Raw genomic sequence first — 22,340 nt, forward strand, 5'->3', positions numbered from 1 at the left:
ACTATGGTCTAGTGGTTGGTGGACCTTGAATAAGGCTTGCTTTTCCACTAGCTCTCAGGTTCTATTCTGTACCCATGCATTTTATTTTATTTTTTTATTGGGAATTTTTTATAGTGGTTATTAACGTGTTACGGATTCAACTATTTGCAATGAATACACATCTCGGTATTTTTTTTATCTCTTTAATAATTGTGTCTACATTCTATATTTTTTAAAATTATTTGGAACTAAGTTTCATAAATTATTCAAAACTGGGTTTTGGTTTGTGGATTTTGAGTTAGGAAAAGGATTTGATTGGATGTTTGGGATATGAATAGATTGGATTAGGTGAATTAAAATAAAGATGACCAAGAATTTCAAGCAATTCTTAATTTCGATGCGCAATGCGACTAATTGGCGATAAAAGGTCATTTATCCCCGAGTTTGGATCGGGGAGACACAATTAGGTGTCTACAACTTTCGGCGACCCAACCCCTAGTTTTCCTTGCTAATTTTGCTTGTGATTGCAGGTCCCAGATTGGCAAAACGTGGAAGTTCATTAATCACATTTTGTCCGATTCTCCAAGCTACCTAAGAAAGGAATTCATGTCTAATGTTAGTAGTTATAATTGTAATTCTATGTCCATATCGTAGAATCAGAACTATTTATCTACTTAAGCGTTTCGATAGGACAATAATATTAGTCGTCTAGTGTCATGAGTTTGTAAGTTTTTTTTTTTTTTTTGAATAGTGTAAGGGTCTGTCCTCATATGTTTATTTTCAATTCAATTCAATTCAGTTTCTAATTTCATTCTCTTATAAAATATTCAATTCAGTCTATGAGAACATGCCCAAAATATTTTTTTTTTTAATTTTTTTTTAGGAAAATAAGTGTCTCTTTTTAATAAAACTTGTTTCCCATTTGCTAATTTTTTTTATAAATAATAATAATAATAATAATAATAATAATAATAATAATAATAATAATAATAATAATACTTCGTACGTAGTAATAAAAAAAGGTAGAAAGAAAGAGGTGATTGAAGAAAAAGGAGAAGATATGAGATAGGTCAATACTACCCATCACATATTCACATGATTTTCTTTCTCTCTTCCTCTTCATCATCTTTCACTTCCAGAGACATCGAGGAAGAACATTGTCTCTGACTAAGGTAAACGACGACTACCTACCTTCAATTTTAACCCTATCTTAATGCGTTCATAAATCAATCACCTTTAATTCCTCTGTTTTTTATTCTATTTCATACTCTTGAAGATCAATTTCTCACCGTTGATTTTGGCTTGATCTTCTCTCCTCAGCCATGCCCTCCACCGTACGATCCACCTCCATCTTCGTCTTCCTTATCTTGTTCATATTCTCTCTCTTATCTTCACCATCTCTCGCTTCTGAGTCAGATCACAAGGTTGGTACTTCTTCACTCGCACTCCACTTTTCCTTAAAATTGAAATTAATTGATTTCTTGGCTGTGTAGTCATTTTGATTTGATTTTCTGACATGGGTTTTTGATCTTTTGTTTTGATTTTTGATTGAGCTCTGATTGTTTGTCTTAAACTGGGTTTTAGCTATAGATCTCAGTTTAGTTTGCTGATTTTGTGTTTGTTCTTGTTGATGTATATTGAAATTATGTTCAAGCGTAGGGTTTATGTTAATTTCACAAATAAAGTTGATTGCATTATTGTTTTGTTGAATTCATAGATGCCCATTTTGCTTAATTGGAAAATTGTTGAAACTTTGGTGTTTTTGGAATTGGGGTTAGGTTTCTATAGATAATAAGCTGCTGGGTTCTGGCATGGCATTTATATAGCTTCTTGAGTGATGGGGGATCAAAATGAGTGTTTTTATTTGTGTTTGGGATGAAGAATGAAGAAGCAGGCATTGAGTCCTGGTCACATACTCATAAGTCACAACACCACATCACGACTTTGTTGTAAAAATTGTTGAGCTTATCGTGAATTCGTGATGGTGATTTTAGTCCATCAATTTTCAGAATCCATCCACATTACCCTTGAAAGTAATTCCAAGGCTGCAATCACGATTCACGAATATTATGATGGTGACTGGTCTGCCTTCAATTGGTTTATGTTTGATTCTTTGAACCACGGTGAAGATATTGTGTGAGATGGACAGTCTAAGAGTCAAATTACCTTCTAAAGGGTGAAAAATATGTTTTGGGGTGTTGGGACTTGGGAGTGTGTCTTTGAACTTCTTCACCTTTCTGTATTTACAGTGTGCTTGTAAACACTGAAATGGTTAACATCAGTGGAGGAAGTAGAGTGACTTATGGAAGCCGATTTCCTCCCTTCCTTATCATGAATTCATGATTATAACTTGGATAATGATCAACACGAAATAAATCATTAAGACAGCTTAATCATCTTTGAATTTACACTGTGATCTTTTGTACACAGTTAAAAGTAGCAGAAATCATTGAACGTGTCTGTGGTCATGTTCAAAACTTAAAATCAAAGGGGATGAAATTAAACACCATGAACTTTTTTGTTTGCTAGGGTCAGATCTTCTATGCCTTCCTCAGGTTTTTTTTTTTTTTTTCTTTATGTTGTGTCTTCATGTCTTTTCTCTGTGCTTTGTTTTCTGTATCTCATGAGAAATTGATGTGCTTATTTAAAAAATTGTAGTATGAGCCAGATGAGAAGGTAATCCTGTGGGTGAACAAAGTTGGTCCATACAACAATCCGCAAGAAACCTACAACTACTTCAGCCTTCCATTTTGCCATCCAGAGGGCAAGGTTGCCCACAGGTGGGGTGGCCTGGGTGAGGTTCTTGGTGGGAATGAACTTGTTGACAGCGGAATTGATTTGAAATATAGAAGTATGTATACCTAAGATTTATCTGAATTATGCATGCTAATTCTGATGCTTTTCCCCATATTTTCACCCCTCTTTTCCATGTTTAGATGCCCTCAATCTAGAAATTGCAAGTTCTGACATCTATAACATTTTTTTTTTCTGCCAGAAAATGTTGATAGGACTTCCATATGTGAACTTGAACTTGACCAGTATAAAGCAGCACGATTCAGAGATGCAATTGAGAATTCATATTGGTTCGAGTTGTTCATAGGTATGTTAATTAGTAAAGTTGTCACTGAAATCGTAGCATTGAATTCTTTCACAGCTATGCATTTAAGTCAAAAGAGGTTTCACAGTAGAATTTGACACTCTTGTCTCTGCTATATCTATATTGTTTGCATATTTCCTTCTCACTTTTTGGCTTGACCACTTTATGCTGACATTTTGCTTTCTCTTTGTTGGTACCTGGCTGCTCAATGCACCTCAGACGATTTACCTCTGTGGGGTATGTCCGTAACATCTTTATTTCAGCTATTAATGTAAAATGATTCCTTCATTCATATTAGCTTATTTATTTAATTACTAATTGTGCAGGTTTTGTGGGAGAGCTTCGTTATGATAAAAATGGGGAGAATGCTAAGCACGTGCTGTACACACATAGGAACTTCATCATAAAGTATAATGGGAATCATGTAAACTAATTTTTTTTCTTGATCTCTCTTGATTGATGTTTTCTACTTTTCTTTCTTTTCATTTTTAGTTTTTACAAGTCAAGCTTTTTATCAACACCCGTGTGTGCAGATCATCCATGTTAATCTTACCCAAGATGGTGCTAAGGCAGTAGAGGACGGAAAGGTGTATGACATGACATATTCTGTTAAATGGATTCCAACAGATGTCACCTTTGGCAGGCGTTTTGATATCTACTTGGATTACCCCTTTTTTGAGCATCAGGTTCTTTTCCACCTTTTTCTGAACTATATGTTTGGTATACAACAATATCGATGGGATAAAACGAGAATTATCGAAATGATAGTATTTGCTGATCTTAAAAGTAACGAGATTTTAATGTCTTGTAAAATTCAATAATTGGCTTTCCTCTTTAACCCACATAAAAAATGGAAGAAACCACTTTTTCTTAAAATGGATGCTTTGCTTGTTGCAGATTCATTGGTTCTCCATTTTCAATTCCTTCATGATGGTCATTTTCTTGACTGGTTTAGTTTCAATGATATTGATGAGGACTCTTAGAAATGACTATGCAAAGTATGCAAGGGAAGATGATGACCTAGAAAGCTTGGTAAGACTTCTATTTGTATTAGGTGATTTTATGTGCTCTAAGCACTGGGGACTTGGGATCATGCTAAAGCCTAATATACTGCGGATAATCAGGAAAGGGATGTTAGTGAAGAGTCTGGTTGGAAACTTGTTCATGGAGATGTTTTCCGGCCTCCTCGCTATCTAGCTCTGCTTACAGCTGTTATTGGCACTGGAGCTCAAATGGCAACTCTTATTCTCCTTGTCATCCTTTTGGCAATTTTCGGAACATTGTACATTGGGTATGCTCTCTCTCTCTCTCTCTCTGTCTGTCTGTCTCTCTCTTATTTTATAATATGTACCGTAAGATATATGGGGAGCCCCCTTCTATCACAGGAGGGGGGATGAGGATTGAACCTCCGTCACTGGAGGGAGGGGGATAGAGGGACTAACCATCCCTCGTCCCTCCACTCCTAGATCCTCCATTGGGTATGTTATTATGCACATAACTCTTACCATATATTAATTCTACACTGCATTGCAAGACTTTGCTGATCATAAGAACCTATGCTGAATAGGCAGATAGTTGCTACTTGAGTGTGTTTATGTGTTAATGTAATTCTTCAGTTAACGTGTCCCTTGCATACGTAGTGAAGACTAGTATGTTTTTAAAAACGTAATTCCTTCCTGAATACTTTATGTATGTATATATATATACATACATATACATATATACATATATATATGCAATCCTATTGATTTAGAAAATAATTTCTGACTGTGTTTTGTCTTACAGGAGGGGAGCTATAGTCACAACTTTCATTGTGTGTTATGCCTTGACATCATTCATATCAGGATATGTCAGTGGTGGAATGTATTCACGTAATGGCGGTATGTTGCAAATCATGCTTGCTTGTCACTATTCTTTTGCTCCAATCAGTTTGTGATTATTCTTAGCTATGCTCTTTTAAGGTTATTGATGATTTTCCCCTCCTTTCTTGCTTCAGGTAAAAACTGGATAAAGGCAATGATTCTTACTGCTTCCCTTTTCCCGTTTATGTGCTTCGGAATCGGATTCATTTTGAACACAATCGCTATATTCTATGGGTCTCTAGCTGCTATTCCTTTTGGGACTATTGTAGTAGTATTTGTCATTTGGGCTTTCATCTCCTTCCCACTTGCACTTCTTGGGACTGTTGTTGGAAGAAACTGGAATGGTGCACCTAATAATCCATGTCGTGTGAAGACTATTCCTCGACCTATTCCAGAAAAGAAATGGTATCTAACGCCATCAGTAATATCACTAATGGGGGATTGCTACCCTTTGGAAGTATTTTCATTGAGATGTATTTTGTCTTCACGTCTTTCTGGAATTACAAGGTAACTGTTCCTATTTACTTCATGTAGTTTCTTTAGCAGTTATTATTTTATTCTTAAATATTCCTTAAATGCTTAGAGGTGTTGATTCTGTCTTTGAAGACTAAAGACTCTAAACCCTGTTCTGACCTCACGTGTGTGGAGGTACCCTGAGCTATTATAATTTTTGTTATACAACATCCTATGAAAAATGAGTGTATCTTAAGGGTTAGAATGTTGTTTACTATTGGAGGTTATTGAGATTTTTTTTTTCTTTTCTATTTTTTCTGTCATTGTTTTGCGTGAGTGACATTAAGTGGGATCATGCTCTGTCTCTTGGGGAAGGGGTGATATGTTTCGGTATACATGTTTCCCTTTGTGAGTCTTTTGAATTTTCATTCCAATTGTTTGGTTCATGACCAACAGAATCAAGAATCAGAAAATAATGGAATGACATGAAAACCCTTCAGTTCTTCCTTTAGTTTGTTTTATGAGAAAGGTTTCTAAACCCTCTGTTGTAACAGAGGCTTGGTACCTTTATTCCCTCTCTTCATTTTTTTTCCCATCCCTGAATGCTCTATTACTCTCCACTGTGACCCTGCTCAGTAACCCGTATTGCTCATTAATTTCTCTCCACCGACATCCATTTCATCCACTTCACCTAAGTAGCACCGAGCCGGATACGGGGACAAAAACGGGGACAAAAAACAGCAAAATTAAAATTTACAAAAACGGATACGGCATGGATACGACAAAAAATTCAGAAAATTAATTTTTATAGTTAATTTTTTTGTAATTTTTTTTGTTGGCATTCAAATTTTTTAAGGTAATTTATTTACTACCAGCTAGAAAAAAAAAAAGAGAAAAAAATAGATTAAATTAAATGAGAAAATTACTTCAAAAAAAAGTTGAATGAAAAGAGTCAAAGGCTGACATCTCAGATTTAAACAAATGTAAAAGAGAAGGATTAAAACCAAAGTAAAGGCAAGTACGTGGAGGTATTCCCGCACCTACCCCCAACCCACATAAAGGTATTTACCCCCACCTACTGAAGCACGAAGAAGCCGGGGAAAAAGAGGGGAAAAAGTTGTTTCAGTCGACTGAAGGTGAAGACCGCCTGGACGGATGACCTGATCTGACTGGTAGTTGTGGGTGTTGAGTCGGCAACTGATGGTGGTTGCTTTAATTATCTCTTCAAAGAGAGAAGAGAGATGGAGAAAGTGAGAAGATGGAAAGAGACAATAATGAACTTTGGGACGCCAAATATGATCGGATCCGTACCCAAGACGTATCCAAATGTTTAGCGCGCCGTACCCAAAATCAACTGCCGTCCCCAATTTTTGGAAACGTCTCGGGAACGTATTTTTAGGCCTTCCCCTATCCGTCCCCGGTACGGGAAACACCAGTGAGTTGCCGTCCCCGTGCTTCCTTTGTTATAGTCATCGTTTTCCCTCTGCCTTCTATCTACAACCCTTGTTGCTTCTGTTGCAATGCTGCTTCATATAGGTTTTTTGTTTTTTAATTTTTGTGTGGTCAAGTTTAACCATGTAATGCCATATTTCTACTGTGAATCAGTGTTGTGGGGATGACCAGTCTGAAAATTGGGAGAATGTATTAACCAAAAAAATTAACCTAATTCCATAAAATAAGAACAGAGGTCTTGCCACCTCTCCCTTTCTTAATACCAAGTACTGAACAGCACGTCAGCTTTTGCCCTATTTTGATTTCAATTATCTCATTCTCATCTTCAAGACTACAAGTAATAACTTACCCTCTATCACAAACAAAAGAGCTCATTCACGCATCTCCACCTAGCCTGTAGTGGTCAGTCTACTGGTCACTTACACTGCTACCCCAATCTTATCCTAGCAATCAGCCCGCTATCGTTCTCCACTCTGGCCACCATGCCCGTCTATCCCACTAATTCCACTCATTGTTCCACTCCTCCCATCAACTCCTCTTCAATGGATTTATTACCATCACTACAACAATGAAATTTGTGGGGGTGAATTAAATCTTACCCTCCCATAGACCAACTCCATGCTCAGCTAAGCTCTCAACAAATGAAACAAAAAGAGTGAGCTAGGCATGTGAGTGAGTGGTAGAAGCTGGAACAGATTCAGCTAACGAACTGCTGGTTCAGTATTTATACCTCTCTCTGGCGCTTCTTAACAGTTGACTGCGAGATAAGCACTTTCTTCGGATGTTTCAGGACGAGCCAAGCCTGGATCTGGCTGAAAAACAGAATGGAATACTCTAAGATGTGATCCAGGTAGCGGCATGCTCCAATTTAAAGAAACCCCACGATTTTCTCCGGTTCTTTTGCTACCGTGGGCTTTACGCAATTAATCGGCTCATATAGATATCCCTTTTAACACGTAAATTGCTGTCAAAGCAATTATAGATGAAATATCTTCCTATCAAGCGCAATCGCCTTGGATATGGGAAATATTGCCTAGTAATATCATTACCCAATCTATGTAGTGGTGACAAATTGACTGTTTATTTCGGGTTTAGGTTTGGTTCCGGGTCCTTTTGGCGAAGACATCTTTTAGGTGTATAGTGTATTGCCAATTAGCTTTTCGTTGAAAATATTTTCATTTATATACATTTTCAGGTTGAGTTGATTTTTAGGATCTTCCAGTATTTGGTTTGGGTCGTTCATAGGTCAATATTGCTAGGTCGACTAAATTTATCATCACAGTAAGCCCTAAGAAAAATAAATCAGCAACCATAATAATAACTGCTGCAACAGCTGCATCCTTTACTAGATGTTATAGAGAGAGAAAAAGGTTCTAAAGAGTGAGTAGATGTCCCACAAGTCCACAATCATGTCCTAAACCGGTGCTAAGCCCGCCTCCTGTTGGTAGTTTACTTGCTTGATCAATAGGAGAAAATTTTCTAGGGGAAGTACCAATGCTTGAGTACTTGATCTGGGGGTTTGCTTGCCTTCCAAAATGGAGAGATGCTTGATGCATCCTCAAATGGAGAGGTGTTTGTTGGATTGGGCAGTCAAGTTCCAGACTTAGGACCTCTGGCCATTTTTGACCACATAAGACTCGACTGCAGTCAGCTGTGAAAATAAAGTTGAGATAGACCCATAGAGGATAGAGGTAAGGTTTGTCATCACTCATCAGAGTTGGGGGAATCTGAGAGAGTGGGAGAGCTGTGGTGATATGTAAGTGTTGGTGACATGAGGTGATTGTGATGGAGGCTCTAAGACTTAAGGTGCTGTTTGGGTTGTGGGCCCAAAGCCGAGGATGGAAGTGAGAAGAGAGACAAACATGCAGTGTACTTTTCTTTTATTAGATCATTCTACAAAAGTTTCTTTATTTCTTCTCTCTTTTACTTTGCTTTTTTGATTCATATCCCTTAACCTGTGTTAATGTCCGCTTCTATTCTCCATGTTTCTTATTATGGTGCTTTATATCATCTTATGGTAGTGATCACTATGCTGCAGTATATATTTTATGTATGTGCATCCTCTCTTATGGTTACTTGCTATGTCCCTTTCAGGTGTACTATGTTTACGGCTTCATGCTGCTTGTTTTTCTGATCTTGATCATTGTCACTGTTTGTGTGACAATCGTGGGGACATATTTCTTGCTGAATGCTGAGAATTACCATTGGCAGTGGACTTCATTCTTCTCCGCTGCATCCACTGCGATTTATGTCTTCCTGTATTCTATATATTACTATCATGTCAAGACCAAGATGTCAGGCTTCTTTCAGACCAGCTTTTATTTTGGCTACACAATGATGTTCTGTCTTGGCTTGGGAATTCTTTGTGGTAAGTCCATGCTATAATCTGAAACTGTGCATAGTTTGGTACCCTTCTTGTTCCAGTTTAGTCTGTAAGTCGCTTACATGGGAAACTATGCCATTTATTGATACATTCACATCTATTTTATTGGTGGTTCGGTTCAGTTCAGTTGTCGGTTGCCTGTGAATTTGGATAGGTCTTTGTTGGGGTTGTGATGGCCATGATGTATGCCCTCGGTTTCATACATCTTTGTTGGGTTTAGTTGATGAAAGTTTATAAAGCCTTTTCCAAGACCAGGGAGCTCAGACAAAGAGGGGGGGGGGGTGTTACATGGGTAGTCTAAGCACAAAATTTGAATTGGTCAAGCTGGCTCCTTCCTTACACCAGAACTCTTGGGGTTTGACCATTTGAACACAATCCTGCCAGACAGTAAAATAAGCCAATGAACCAGTTTGCTAAATTATACGCTTTATTGTTTCATTGGTCGGTTCTATAGTTACCTTTTTTCTATTGCCAGTTTGCCACTGGAGAAGTAATTACGTATATGTTTCTAATATCCAAAAGCTTTTGGGGGAGAAAATTGGAGTAACTTTATGGGAATCCCTTAAAAGAAAAAAGAAAGGAACTTGAAATTCAGAAGGAATATGGAATTTGATTATCATAAAATTGTACAAGACATCTAATTTTTAAGCTCCAATTATGCAATTATAGGTTTGTTTGAGCTTTGTCATCTTTTTAATGTTTCTCTTTTGGCCTTGTGCTATATTAACTTGTTTCTCAATATCAGGAGCGGTTGGCTACCTGGGTTCCAATCTATTCGTACGAAGAATTTACAAGAACATCAAGTGTGATTAGGTTAATCTTTTAATTATTAAACTGTTCACCCTATAAGCCCTTGTTTTGGATGATCGATGAAGGATGGGATTTGTACTCAAGTAGAAAAAGATGGTGAGACAGAATTGGGCAGTTGAGAATAGTTTATAGACACTAGAACATTTGTGGGAATGTGCAATTTTGTTGGGAAATCCAAATTTTCACTGTAATTTAGTCCCAATACTGGTCTGAGATGGTGGATCTTCACGTTGTGCTAGTTTTTATATTGATACTTCTCTTTTTCACTTTACTTTTTAGTTCTATCTTCTAGGGCATAATATCGCGGTTGTTATTACTGAATTATTTTTTTTAGTTTTGCCCTTCTAAATACAGCTTCTGGTGCCTTCTACTTCTACTTCCAATTGGCGATAAGTATGGCTGTGGTAAAGTTGTTCCACGGGGTGGAATCATGAAGGGTTCATCATGCTTTGATTCATTTGATTATGTACTTCGTATGTTAAGCTCTGTTTATATAGTATTGCAACATCATATCTGGCATACAAAAGCAACACAACTTTATGCATTGTTTATCTGGCATACGTGTAGTAAACTTAGGTAAATTTTCGTAACATAGAATTTTTGTAAATGTCAAACCTGCAAGTACTTATTCTGAGATCTTTTACTGAAATGACTAATTTAGCAAAACTAATTACCCAAATGACTTTTTTTTTTTTTTTTGACACAGCCCAAATGACTTTCTAAATTCCAAACTAGCTAAATTTGAACTAACTACATTAAATTCCTTTATCCTTTTTTTTTTTCTATAATTGATTTGTGATTTTTATTTGTTTTTTTAATCAATTAAAAAGGTTCTAAATTTTGTTATCATCGTATTAATTTGCACAACGATTGTTTGGAGTACAATGCAACTTGAAATTTGGGGTAAACTACAATTAAATATACAAAAGAGGTGTTAAAATTGCACCAGATCCAATTCGATTCAGATTTTAATTTGCGTGAACACAATAATTTAACATGATCTTAGCTTTAAAAATTAACCCAATTCAACTTCATTGAACTCGATTTAAACTTCCGAATTGACAATTCCACGTGCAAACAAAACAAAAAAGTTTTATATAGAGGATTTGATGAAAAAAAAGGAGTTAAAGAGGGTGACTTGGAAAATAGGAATGGTTGATTACATCCACTTTTGGAATAAAAATATTAAAACAATCTTAAAATAGTAAGATAGTCATTTGGGCAAATAATTTTATTAAATTAGAAATTTTTGTAACATACCCCCTTTTACTTTTGAAAAAATTACATTTGATTTTTTTTTTTTTTAAGTATATAGATTGGTATGTGATTCTTTTTACTTTTGACCTCTGTCATACTTTTTTTTTTTTTTTTTTGACAAACATCAAGCTTAGTATTTTATTAAATCAACAAGTTTTCAAGATCATTACAAATCGCCCCATGTAATTCCGGGGGATACTCTTCAAGCCAAACACGAAACTCATTGAAACTACTACTAAGCAAAGCAAGTTCATGGGCTACACCATTTCCTAGCCGTCTGACAAAAGAGAAAGAGCAAGAAAAACACTCCCTGCCCAAGCGTAATATATCCTTAACAACATTCCCAAAGGCATTCGGTGGCGTAATACCTTTTTTCATATGATGAAACAACTTAATGTTGTCGGTTTCCAGCACGAAGTTTCTGAACCCAGCCTCAAGAGCAATAACAAGACATTGCCGCATAGCAATAGCTTCCCCAATATCAACATCAAAGCCACCTTTGATTGACGAACAGAATGCGAGGAGCACATCACCAACAGCATCCCTTAGAACACCCCCCACTCCGAGGCACTGCTGAACCTTGAAGGAGGCATCAGTGTTTAGTTTCAGCACACCCACTTGCGGAGCTTTCCAAACAGAGCCCAAATGTAGAGCAGGAGACGCAAGGTTACATCTCTCCAAAGCTGCTGCATACTCTCCCACTAGCCCAACAGCCTTTATGGATTAAATCACTCTCCAGCTTTCGTTTTTTTCTCAAAAACCCAAGCATTGCGCTTCAGCCACACACCCCACGCCAAACTCCAGAAAATATCCCACCACCTCGGTTCATTAATCTTCCCATAAACCTTTGCACACCATTCACGCAAAGAGTCAGCTTGGTCTCTCATTGTGTCCAACCTCAATACAGAATGTTCCCAAATAGACCTCACAGAAGGGCAAAGCAGCAGCATATGTATGGTAGACTCCTCTAGCTCACCACACATCGGACACAAATGGTCTACCTGCATTCCCCTAGCCACCAGACGCAATCTGACAAGCAGAGCCTCTTTGATAGCCCTCCACGCGAACAACTTGATCTTGGGAGGTAGCTTAGCATTCCATATTTTTTTCCATTTGAACGGAGTAATCTCTACAGAGGATGTTGCCCTGCCCAATTCTTCATCTTCAATTAACAAGTTATAGGCGCTTTTAACTTTGTATTGCCCATCCTTTGAGAAATGCCAGCTCCATTCATCACTATCTTCAAACAAAGGAATAGGTATGCAACAAATATCATCCACTTCTCTCTGAGTAAAAAGTTCAAGCAGCAAGTTCCGATTCCAACATTTGTTTTCCCACAGCTCCTTCACTACAGTTGGAGCGTTATCCCCATCAGCAATTGGCGAAAAAATGCGAAAGTTAGGCAGATTTGGAACCCAAATGTTAATGCTACTTCCCCCTCCAATAATCTTCCTGGCCCCTCTTTCAATTACATTCTTTACACTCAAGATTGACCTCCAAGTGAAGCTCATTCCAAATACTTACCTTTGAGAACCCGAGTCATCAAAGATTTCTCATTGGTAAGTATCCTCCAAGCTTGTTTAGCTAACATAGCTTTGTTAAAAAGCTGCATATTACGAAAACCCAAACCCCCATTATTTTTTGAACGATAAAGCTTGTTCCAAGCCACCCAACAAGTTTTTCGTTCATCACCTTTTTGGCCCCAAAAGAAATTCCTACACATTTTTTCTACCTCATTTAAGATACTCGATGGGATAGAGAAACATTGCATAGCATAAATAGGAATCGCTTGGGCCACCGATTTGATAAGAATTTCCCGACCGGCTTGAGATAAGTAGTTTTCTTTCCACCCCTTGGGCTTCTTCCAAACTCTATCTTATGGGAAAAAGCATATAAATATGGTGTATAGCCCCTTCATCAACGTTTGTCAATTATCTTATTTCAATACAATAAAAAATCTCAGATTTTAAAAGCATCTTATATGGTAGATTGAAAAAGAAAAACAAGTCGAACTAGATTTGACTGGAGAATGAATATAGAATTGTTTGTATCTCTCTTTTTAAAAATTGAAAAATTACCGTCAAAAAAAAAAAAAAAAAATTGATAAATTACGAAAGAAATCTAACATATAATTAATACAAGATTTGTTGTGTATAAATGATATTTGTCTATAACATTCTAAAAAGAGAATACTTGGTTTGGTGAAAAAGGGCATTGCTACAGTAGATTGTTTCTTCAAAATACCATATATATCCTACAAGTTTGTTTGCATATAAAATTTTGGTGGGTGAGAAAAATAGACCCCACGTGGCTTAAGATAGATTCTCATCACCTGCCCCAGTGACTCTATAAACACTAAAAAAAGTAAGTTAATAAAATTTATAAAAGTACATATTGAGATTGATTAATTTAGTTGATGATGTTTTATCTTACATTTTGGAAAGAATTAAAGATTTTAATAAGGTGTAAATATTTGATCGCAAATATCTTCAATATATTAGCAAGGTTTATGAATTTAAGTTATTAATAAAGCACTAAGCGTGATGAATTAAACTAGACCCCATATGACTATATTTGCTTTTATATATACAGAAGATTATTGAAGATAATTTGCCATTCTTAATGGTAAAAAAAATATATGGAAATATCATTGTGAAACGAAGAGAGTATAATATTTTGGTATATATTATTATAAGCTACGTTTAATTTAAATATTGAGATGAATAATCACATTTATGTATAATTTTTTAAAAGGTGGTAAATAAAGATGGTATTATGCATAATTTTTAGATATTTTAAATAAAATAAATTGGACGAAGTGTAATTCTTTCAATTTGGGGATATGATTGATTAAAGGTGATCAAGAAAAATTAGTTGTAAAAAATTAAGACTTTCATTTAGGGGATTTTTTTTAAAGTGGAATGATGATATTTATTTGTTTTGGAAACAACACATCTAAACTTATTAAAACTTAATTTTCCCGCACTTATCATATATAAACTTAGGCCCTGTCTTATTCACCTTGTTTTCACGTGTTTCAGGTCTAATATATTAGATAAGTTAAGTTAAGAAAAAAAAGTTTTAATAGGATACAATTATTCAAGTACAAATTACAACTACTACCTCTATTTCACATTTTTTACAACTTTGAAGGGTGAACAAACTCCTATGAAAAATTTGTTTTTGAGTGTAAATAGAGAGAGAAAAATAGGAATGCAGGTGATGAGGAGAAAGATAGAGAGAAATGACAACTTAAAAAGGAAATAAAACCTTAGTTGCAAATAATGTGCAGCATCCATTTTTGGCAAAAGTTGCAAAAAATATGAAACAGAGATAGTAAAATAAGTTTTAATAAGTTCATAATAATTTAGGTAATATAATAAGTTCACTTAACTTCAAATAAGTAAAATCAGGTAAATAAAACATACCCATAAGTAATTAAACTTGTCTGAATTTATTAGACTTGAAATAAGTAAAAATAAAGTGAATAAACAAACTTTTATAATATTGAGTACAATATATTTAGCTATGTTCAATTACGATAACTCCACCTTAAATCAGTAAGATTTAATAAATATTTTAAACAGTAAAACTCATTGATTTCAAAGAGCATATCCAATAGCAAATTAGTGAAACATAATTTTTTACAGTGAAAATAATTATAGTTTAGTGAAAATAAATTCATGTCCCATAAAAATATTTTAATTTTAGCAACAAACAAAACATTTAAATTCAGCCAAAATAGTTTAGGTTTTCGTACATAGAATGTAAAGAAAACATAACCTATTAATTCTAATAGAGCTTATTTTTCAAAAATTAGTGAAAACTATAATGAACAAAATAGAGCCTTTCTTTGAAAACTTTTACCGTCATTAACAAAACTCTAATTTGTCTTTATAAAATATTACTCCCTCCGTTAATTATTATATGTAACTTTGAAATATTTTATATCTCACCAATAATAACCCAGCGTTGCACATAATAATTAACGGAGGTAGTATTATATTCTAATGTTGTCTAAAATCTTTTTCAAGTGATTAGTCATTTTATTAATTTTAAAGTCATTTGATATTTACATTTAAAGTTGGTTGGCGCGTATCCAACTAGTTTAATTAAAGAGTAAAAGAGTAGTATATAAAGCCTGACCCGTTTCATTAAGGATCTGGTGGTATAAAGACCCGGCCCATTCATAAATAGGACGAATCTCCCCCATTTTAGAATAGGACTCCAACCCTTTGAATTGATTAATCGCTCTCACTGATCGATCGCTCCCCTATCTCTCCTCTATACCCGGTGGCCGGTGTCCGGTGTCCGGTGTATTGCGAAATTAGCCAGTTTTCTGAGGTGCATTGTTTCTTTTATTACAATTTATCAATTGATTTTTAATCACTGAAGTTCATTCTTAATCAATTTCTATACCCAGTTGCTTCGCTCTTTCCCTGAGTTCTCCATTCAAGCGCACGCCACATTCGTCAATCCCCCGTTGAAGCAGTTTCTGAGGTATGTTTATTATTATTATTTTTTTTTTAATTCTTCATTTGCATATTGGAATTACTATGATCTTGAATAAAATTACAAATTGTTGTGTGTAGTAGTTGAAAGTAAGCATAATGTAAGGATTCAATCTAATACTAAAATATATGGTAGCAAAATTACATTGAATGGGTTGAATTTTTGTTGATATTTTCATCATTGAGATGTCTCCCCTTTGTAAGCTGCTAGAAATTGCCATACTCATGCATTCATATTATTGCCATTTTCTTTAATAGAAAATCAATAACATTAACCCACAAATTCTCTGCCAAATTGCTACTTCAAAATTTCAATAACATTAACCCATAAATTCTCTGCAAGATTGCTACCCCAAAAATATGAATTCAACTTTTCCCAAGACTTAATTCAAAAGTACAGTAGCTAACATTAATAAACTATGTATGGCATTAAAAAATCAATGTTAATAGACTTTTGGGAAACCATAAGAATATTGCCATTATCCCTACATTTCAGCTAAAACAATGCAAGAATGAAATTGAAGTGTGACATTGCTTTCCTACTTAACAAAAATATATGACTAAAAAGAATTCCATATTTTAGTGTAATGAATTGAAACAGAAGGCATGGAAAAAAGATGCTCAGTTGAGAACAAATTATGTTTTTGTATTTTCAATATTTTAGCTATGGAGTATGCATCATAAAATGAAATCTAAACTCTTTTCTTTGAGCACATGATATACCTAAGTCATATCTACTAGAATTATGCAAATAAATACTACAGTATAAATCAAAATCCACAATAAAACCAAACAAAAAAATTACAGAATCCTCCTGCTCATATTTAACCCAAATAAAACCTGCACAAACTTGCATCAAATTTCAGCAAATAATTAATACTCCATCATAAATCAGGTAAAAAACAGAGGGATACCATTAGGATCAAGAGAAGAGTGAGTAATGTCCCAAAGCTTTTCACAAGCTTCAATAGTTCGATATTCTTACAGACTGCTTATCCGACCTAGAGAGATGGCATTTGAGGTTGATTTAACATCATATAAAATGATTGAAATCTATGAAGGATGTGTCTTTGTTGACCCAATTTCATGTTTTGTAGTGTGTACAGTTTATTAAGTATAAACCTGAACGCCTCAACCTTTTGTAATGTAGCTTCATATTCTTCGATACTCAAACTTATCTTTTGCTTGGTTAAATTCTCACTCTACTCGCTCCCTCTCACCACCAATGATGACATCATTTTGTGGGCACACTTCCTAATCAGAAACCCAATGGTATTTATACAGAATAAGCGGGAAAAAAACGGGATGAGAAAGTACCAATTTCAAACAATAGTTGAATTAGGAATTGAGTATGGAAGAAGATAGAATTGAGAAAAGTAATTTTGAACTGAACTGGTTTTTTTTGCAGGTACCAATGTCATTTAGAAGAAACCTTCAGAGCAACGCCGTTGCACGCATTTGGGCATTACTGGCCTGCGGTTTTTTCGGCGGAGCTGCTTATTATTTGCACAAGGTTCGTGAGCATCGGATTGCGCAGGGCGGCTCGGTACGTTATTTGTTTGCTGTATTATCTTGTAAATATTTGTTACCCCATATTCCATTCTATTCTGGATAGAGATATGCTGATAGGCTATGAAGTCCTTGTTAATAGACTCCTTAAATGATGAAAATTGTGGTGGTTTGAGTTTTCATCAAGTCGATTGGCATGCAACTGAGCTTAGCATTTGAATGTCACTGTTTTGATACATAGCTGAAAAATGTAGGTGGTATTGGGCATCTTACTGCTACTTTAAGGTATTTAACCCAAAAAAAAATCATAAAAAAAAAGTGGTATGAGACAGTATCTATGGCGGCAAAGAGAGTATAGTGTAATTTTTTTAAAAAGTGGATTAAAAATAAATTAAAGTTAGTTCAATTATCCTTATTTATAAAGAATTCAATCAAGTTTAATGTTTTAATAAAAAAAAAAAAATTAAATAAAGGGTCTGTTCTCATTAGTTGAGCTGGCTGGCTGACTGATTTGGAAGAAAAGGAAATTAGGAGCTGAACTGAACTTATTAAAATTGAAATGAACAGAAAATAATCGTATGAGAACGGGCCCTAAATGAAGTATTCAAGTAATATTCAATGAAAAAGTAAATTTATGAAATACTTTATTCGTTCGTTTTTTATTAGTTGCAACACATGGCTAGAATTTGGTCGGGTTTTGGGCATAGTTTTTTTCGGTTTGACTTAATTTTAAAGTTTTTATGGGCGAGCTTGAAAATGCTATTTGAGTTGTTTTTTTTAGGAATTGGTTGATTTCTTTTGCCTTGTCCTGGTCGGTCCGCTCAATAATCACATCTAAATACACGCCTTTACATATTAGCTAAGAAAAGTGGGTTTCACATGTTTTTAAAATTTAAAATGGAGTTGAGAGAATTTTATAAGTATAAATAATTGGGCCATGATGTTTAAATAAGGATAATAGCACCATTTTAATTAAAATAACACTCCAATTATAGTGTTTTGCAAGTAATACGACATTTTCATTTTAAAGAAGTGTTACAAGTATTATGACATTTTCATATTAAGGAAATGATGCTAGTTTTAAACACAGAGAAAGTAATTGAAAAAATAAGCTTACCAACTATCAAGTGACATACTTTACGAGATTTAATATTTTTTTTTTCACAGGATGCTACACGAGATGTCTTGTTGTACTTCCTGCTTGTCGTGCTTTCAGGAGTGCACCTAGTTGTGCTGTACTTTCCACTCTGGCTTAGGAGGTCTCGGATCGCTCGGATGGTTCCACCCCCATTTTGTATGGGGCTAGGCTGCACAGTTACAGCTCTGGTACCTCTAGCCTGCACTGTTGACGGCAGATTGTCCGACGAGTCGATGACCCGCGATTCACTGTGGGTTACTTTGTTTTTTACGGTGGATTTCTTCTGCCTTCAGATGGTCGTTCTTCCTGCGTTTGAGTACATGTTCGTTCACACGTCACTCGCGCTACTGCAGACAGTTGTGTTGAGCGTGACTCGAGTACAGGAGTGGCGACCTCTTTGGCTTTCGGTCGCCGCATTTGGTTGCTGTTGTTTTTTGAGTCTGCATCATTGGCTGACGATACCGGCTCCTGCTCGAGATGGCCAGACGGTTAACGTTGACCTTAGGTTCGAACAGTCGTTAGCTCCTCTTGTAGCATCCGACCTTGGACAGCCGCCTCCCCCATCTACCTTGATAGAGCAGGTTCTACAGTTCGTGTCAGAGCACTTTTTGTCTTTATTCTTGAGATTTGTGTATGTAATTATAGTTGCATTAGTAGTTCATTTGTTTGTTATGTCTAGGTGGTAGCATTAGTACTATTTGTTATGATATGGATTGATTTATTGTCTTGTAATTTCTTTTACAATATTTTTTGCATAGAAAGCTTTTTAGGTAAGTTTACATATATGTATATAATTAGTTTGTTGCCCTGCAATACCTAGGTTGTTAATTGAGTTTTTGTCTCAAATGCCAAATATAAACACACTTGAACCTTGATAATCAAATTTTATAAAAGACAAATGTAGCATACCATTGATAATAGAAGTCTACGTTATAGAATTATACTCCGTATGAAATAAAACAACGATACAATTTCTATAGTTTCATTAGTAACAAACATCTATGTTATTCAATTTAATACCCAAGAATTAATGATCACTCAAAAATTGTAACTTCTTAATTTTGTTCAACTTTGTAAAACAAATTTTATGGTATAATTAAAAATACAGAGTAACATATTTATAAGATAGTTTTTGAAAGTTACTATTATTTTATTTTATAAGATAGATTTTGAAGACTCTGAGTCGAAGACTCTGAGTCAGATGACACCCCACCTACTCCAAATTCTGATCCCTCACCTTCACCTGACACCAACTCTCCTTTTACACCTTACAATACACCTTCTCCTCCTCCTCCTCCTCCAACCAACTCACCAAATAATTCTCCCATTCCCTCCCCCCAGTAAGAAAATCCACTAGAGATCACAGTCTTCTTGTCTGGAGCAAAGATTACATTATGCTCAATAAACCAAGCTTCCACATTTCTAAACTTGCTTTCACCACTATTCAACCTGATTTCAATTGTTTTCCATCATTTCTGACCAAAGAAACCGATCCAATTCACTTTAAGGATGCAGTTAAGCACCATCACTGGGTTAAAGCCATGAATTATGAGCTGGAAGCTCTTGAGCTCAATGATACTTGGGACATCACCTGTTTACCTGCTGGTAAAAGTGTAATTGGGTGTAAATGGATGTATAAAACAAAATACAACCATGATGGTAGCATTGAAAGACACAAATCAAGGCTTGTCATTCTTGGATGTAAGCAACAGTATGGCATTAATTATTCTAAAACCTTTGCTCTAGTTGCAAAAATGACAATTGTGAGAACATTGTTAGCTGTTGCAGCCTTGGAAGGTTGGCATGCTGTACAAATGAATGCCACCAATGCTTTTCCTGCATGGTGATCTTTCTGAAGAGGTTTACATGAATTAGCCACAAGGTTACACAGGTCTTGGAAGCAAAATTCAGACTGTTGCAGACATCTCTCTTGTTCCTAAGGCTGACTCTTCTTTGGTATGCAAGCTTAAGAAATCATTGTATAGGCTCAAGCAGGCTCCAAGACAGTGGTTTCACAAGCTGTCCTGTACCCTGCTGCAAATGAGCTTCACTCAATCCAAATTAGATTACAACCTCTTCACTAAACTAATGAACAATTCTCTTACTCTCATCTTAGTTTATGTGGATGATCTTCCTATTTGTGGTGATAGTATGTCAGAAATCAATAATCTCAAATCTCTGCTATCTGTAGCTTTTCATATGAAGGATCTAGGTCCTGTTAGATATTTTTTTTGGTATTGAGATAGACAGATCAGATGCTGGATTTTTTCTTTACGTGAGCCTAGTGATCCTCTGTGATCCTAGTGATCCTCCGCCAGCTAGCAACGACAATCCCTCTTATTGGATAGCCCCACCCCCTAATAAGTTTAAGTTCAACACAGACGCGGCCATATCGAAAGAGGGGAAGGTAGGTTTGGGGATGGTTGTGTGCGATTATCTAGGGGGCGTGTTAATGTCTAGGGGTAAGTCCCTAGAGGGTCAAACTGACGATTGTTATGCAGAATCCCAAGCTATGTATTTTAGCATCAAATATGCATACGATGCTGGTCTTACAAGTTTGGTGGTTTCTTCAGATTGCCTTCAACTCGTCAATATGTTGTTGTCAAACAAGAAAGAGAGGACTGCTACCCAACTTGTAGTGGATGATATTCTGAGTATTGCTAGTATTTGTGTTTTTTGCTGTTTTACTTTTCAGTCAAGATCTTGTAATAAGGTTTGTAGCTACAGATTCTTTTACTCTAAGTGAGGAGTAGATGTGGATTGAGGACTGCTCATCTGTTTCGTTACCCTTTGTCACCTCCGACAAAGTGGCTATCTTGATATAATATTAATGCTTGCAGGTTTTGTCAAAAAAGGTTGTGAGCTACAACCTACTATATGTGTTTATACACATGCACAAATTCGAGCATGAAAACATAAGTAATTTAGGCTATAGTTATGCAATATACATGATCTGATCTCATTTGGCTGGGTTTGAATTGATTTGATATTTAATTGGACCATAATTTTTTGCCTAATTTTTTTGGTGCAAGAGATCTTTATAGATATTTATTAACATGCACTTTCCAAATATAAACTTTAAATACAAGTAATTTTCAAAGTAACAAAAATAAAGATGTTCAATGATAAACAAAAAGCAAATAAAATAAACCAATTTGAACTAGTTATTTATAAAATAAGCTAATATTAACTTAAATAAGTTAAATTTGAACTTATCCTAATTAGCATATTCATTATATGCTTACTAAATTTGGCATGTTAAAACACTAATAATTAATTCAACTCTAATTCGATCTTAGATACTTCAATCTTGTCTTAACTCTAGTACTCTACATACTCGTCTTACTCGATCCTAGCTACAATATACGAAGTACGATACGATGAAGATTTCTAACCATATCCACAGTTAAATTAGTGTATATTCTATTGTATATAGCTATAACAGAGAAAATATATCATATAACGACCTATAAAATGTACACGCAAATAAATACACTAACCTATAAAGTATACCGTATTCCGTATAAGTTTAATAATCTAGCATAGAATACGATACTCCCTCTGTCCCCAATTGTTTGTCCCAAATCATAAATCTACTCTATTAAGGCTTTGGGCAAAAATGATGCACATGGGTTGACACAAATATCAATGAGAAGAGAGATAGAGAGAGTGCAAGTGGAAAAACAAGCCAAAAATAATATGGAGCAATCTTTTGGGAACACCTTAAAAAGGAAAGTGGAGCAAACAATTAGGGATAGAGGGCGGTGACATTCGGCCCTCACTTAAAAACCAAACAATTGGTACGTGAAACTCACGCTCAAGTGTTGCGAGTAAGCAACATCTAACATTTAGATCCTAATTCTTAAATCACAAAATCATTTCACTGTCA

General features: G+C 35.4%; 1 protein-coding gene and 1 pseudogene across 2 annotated transcripts; both read left to right on the forward strand.

The window, feature by feature from the left end:
- The first annotated feature begins 1,301 nt into the window (after positions 1 to 1,301).
- LOC110714560 lies at positions 1,302 to 10,546 on the forward strand (annotated as a pseudogene).
- A 4,730-nt stretch (positions 10,547 to 15,276) lies between these two features.
- Positions 15,277 to 19,314, forward strand: LOC110714178. 2 transcript variants are annotated; one of them, XM_021892658.1, is made up of 4 exons: positions 15,277 to 15,637; positions 15,717 to 15,793; positions 17,213 to 17,350; positions 18,481 to 19,314. In XM_021892658.1, exons 3-4 carry the CDS (start codon positions 17,219 to 17,221, stop codon positions 19,135 to 19,137), a joined length of 789 nt encoding a protein of 262 aa, XP_021748350.1. In that variant the 5' UTR covers positions 15,277 to 15,637; positions 15,717 to 15,793; positions 17,213 to 17,218; the 3' UTR covers positions 19,138 to 19,314. The 2 variants fall into 2 exon arrangements, with proteins under 2 accessions (XP_021748350.1, XP_021748351.1); XM_021892659.1 differs by having other exon boundaries at positions 15,277 to 15,793.
- The last annotated feature ends 3,026 nt before the right edge of the window (positions 19,315 to 22,340 follow it).

The sequence above is a fragment of the Chenopodium quinoa genome, unplaced genomic scaffold (genome assembly GCF_001683475.1).
Source record: "Chenopodium quinoa cultivar QQ74 unplaced genomic scaffold, ASM168347v1, whole genome shotgun sequence".
Lineage (NCBI taxonomy): Eukaryota > Viridiplantae > Streptophyta > Magnoliopsida > Caryophyllales > Amaranthaceae > Chenopodium > Chenopodium quinoa.

Bases quoted from the DNA above. Each gene is read 5' to 3' on its own strand.
- LOC110714178 (XM_021892659.1), top strand. From the start codon at position 17,219: ATGTCATTTAGAAGAAACCTTCAGAGCAACGCCGTTGCACGCATTTGG. The intron at 17,351-18,480 runs GTACGTTATTTG...TTTTTTTCACAG, and splicing joins GGATTGCGCAGGGCGGCTCG to GATGCTACACGAGATGTCTT.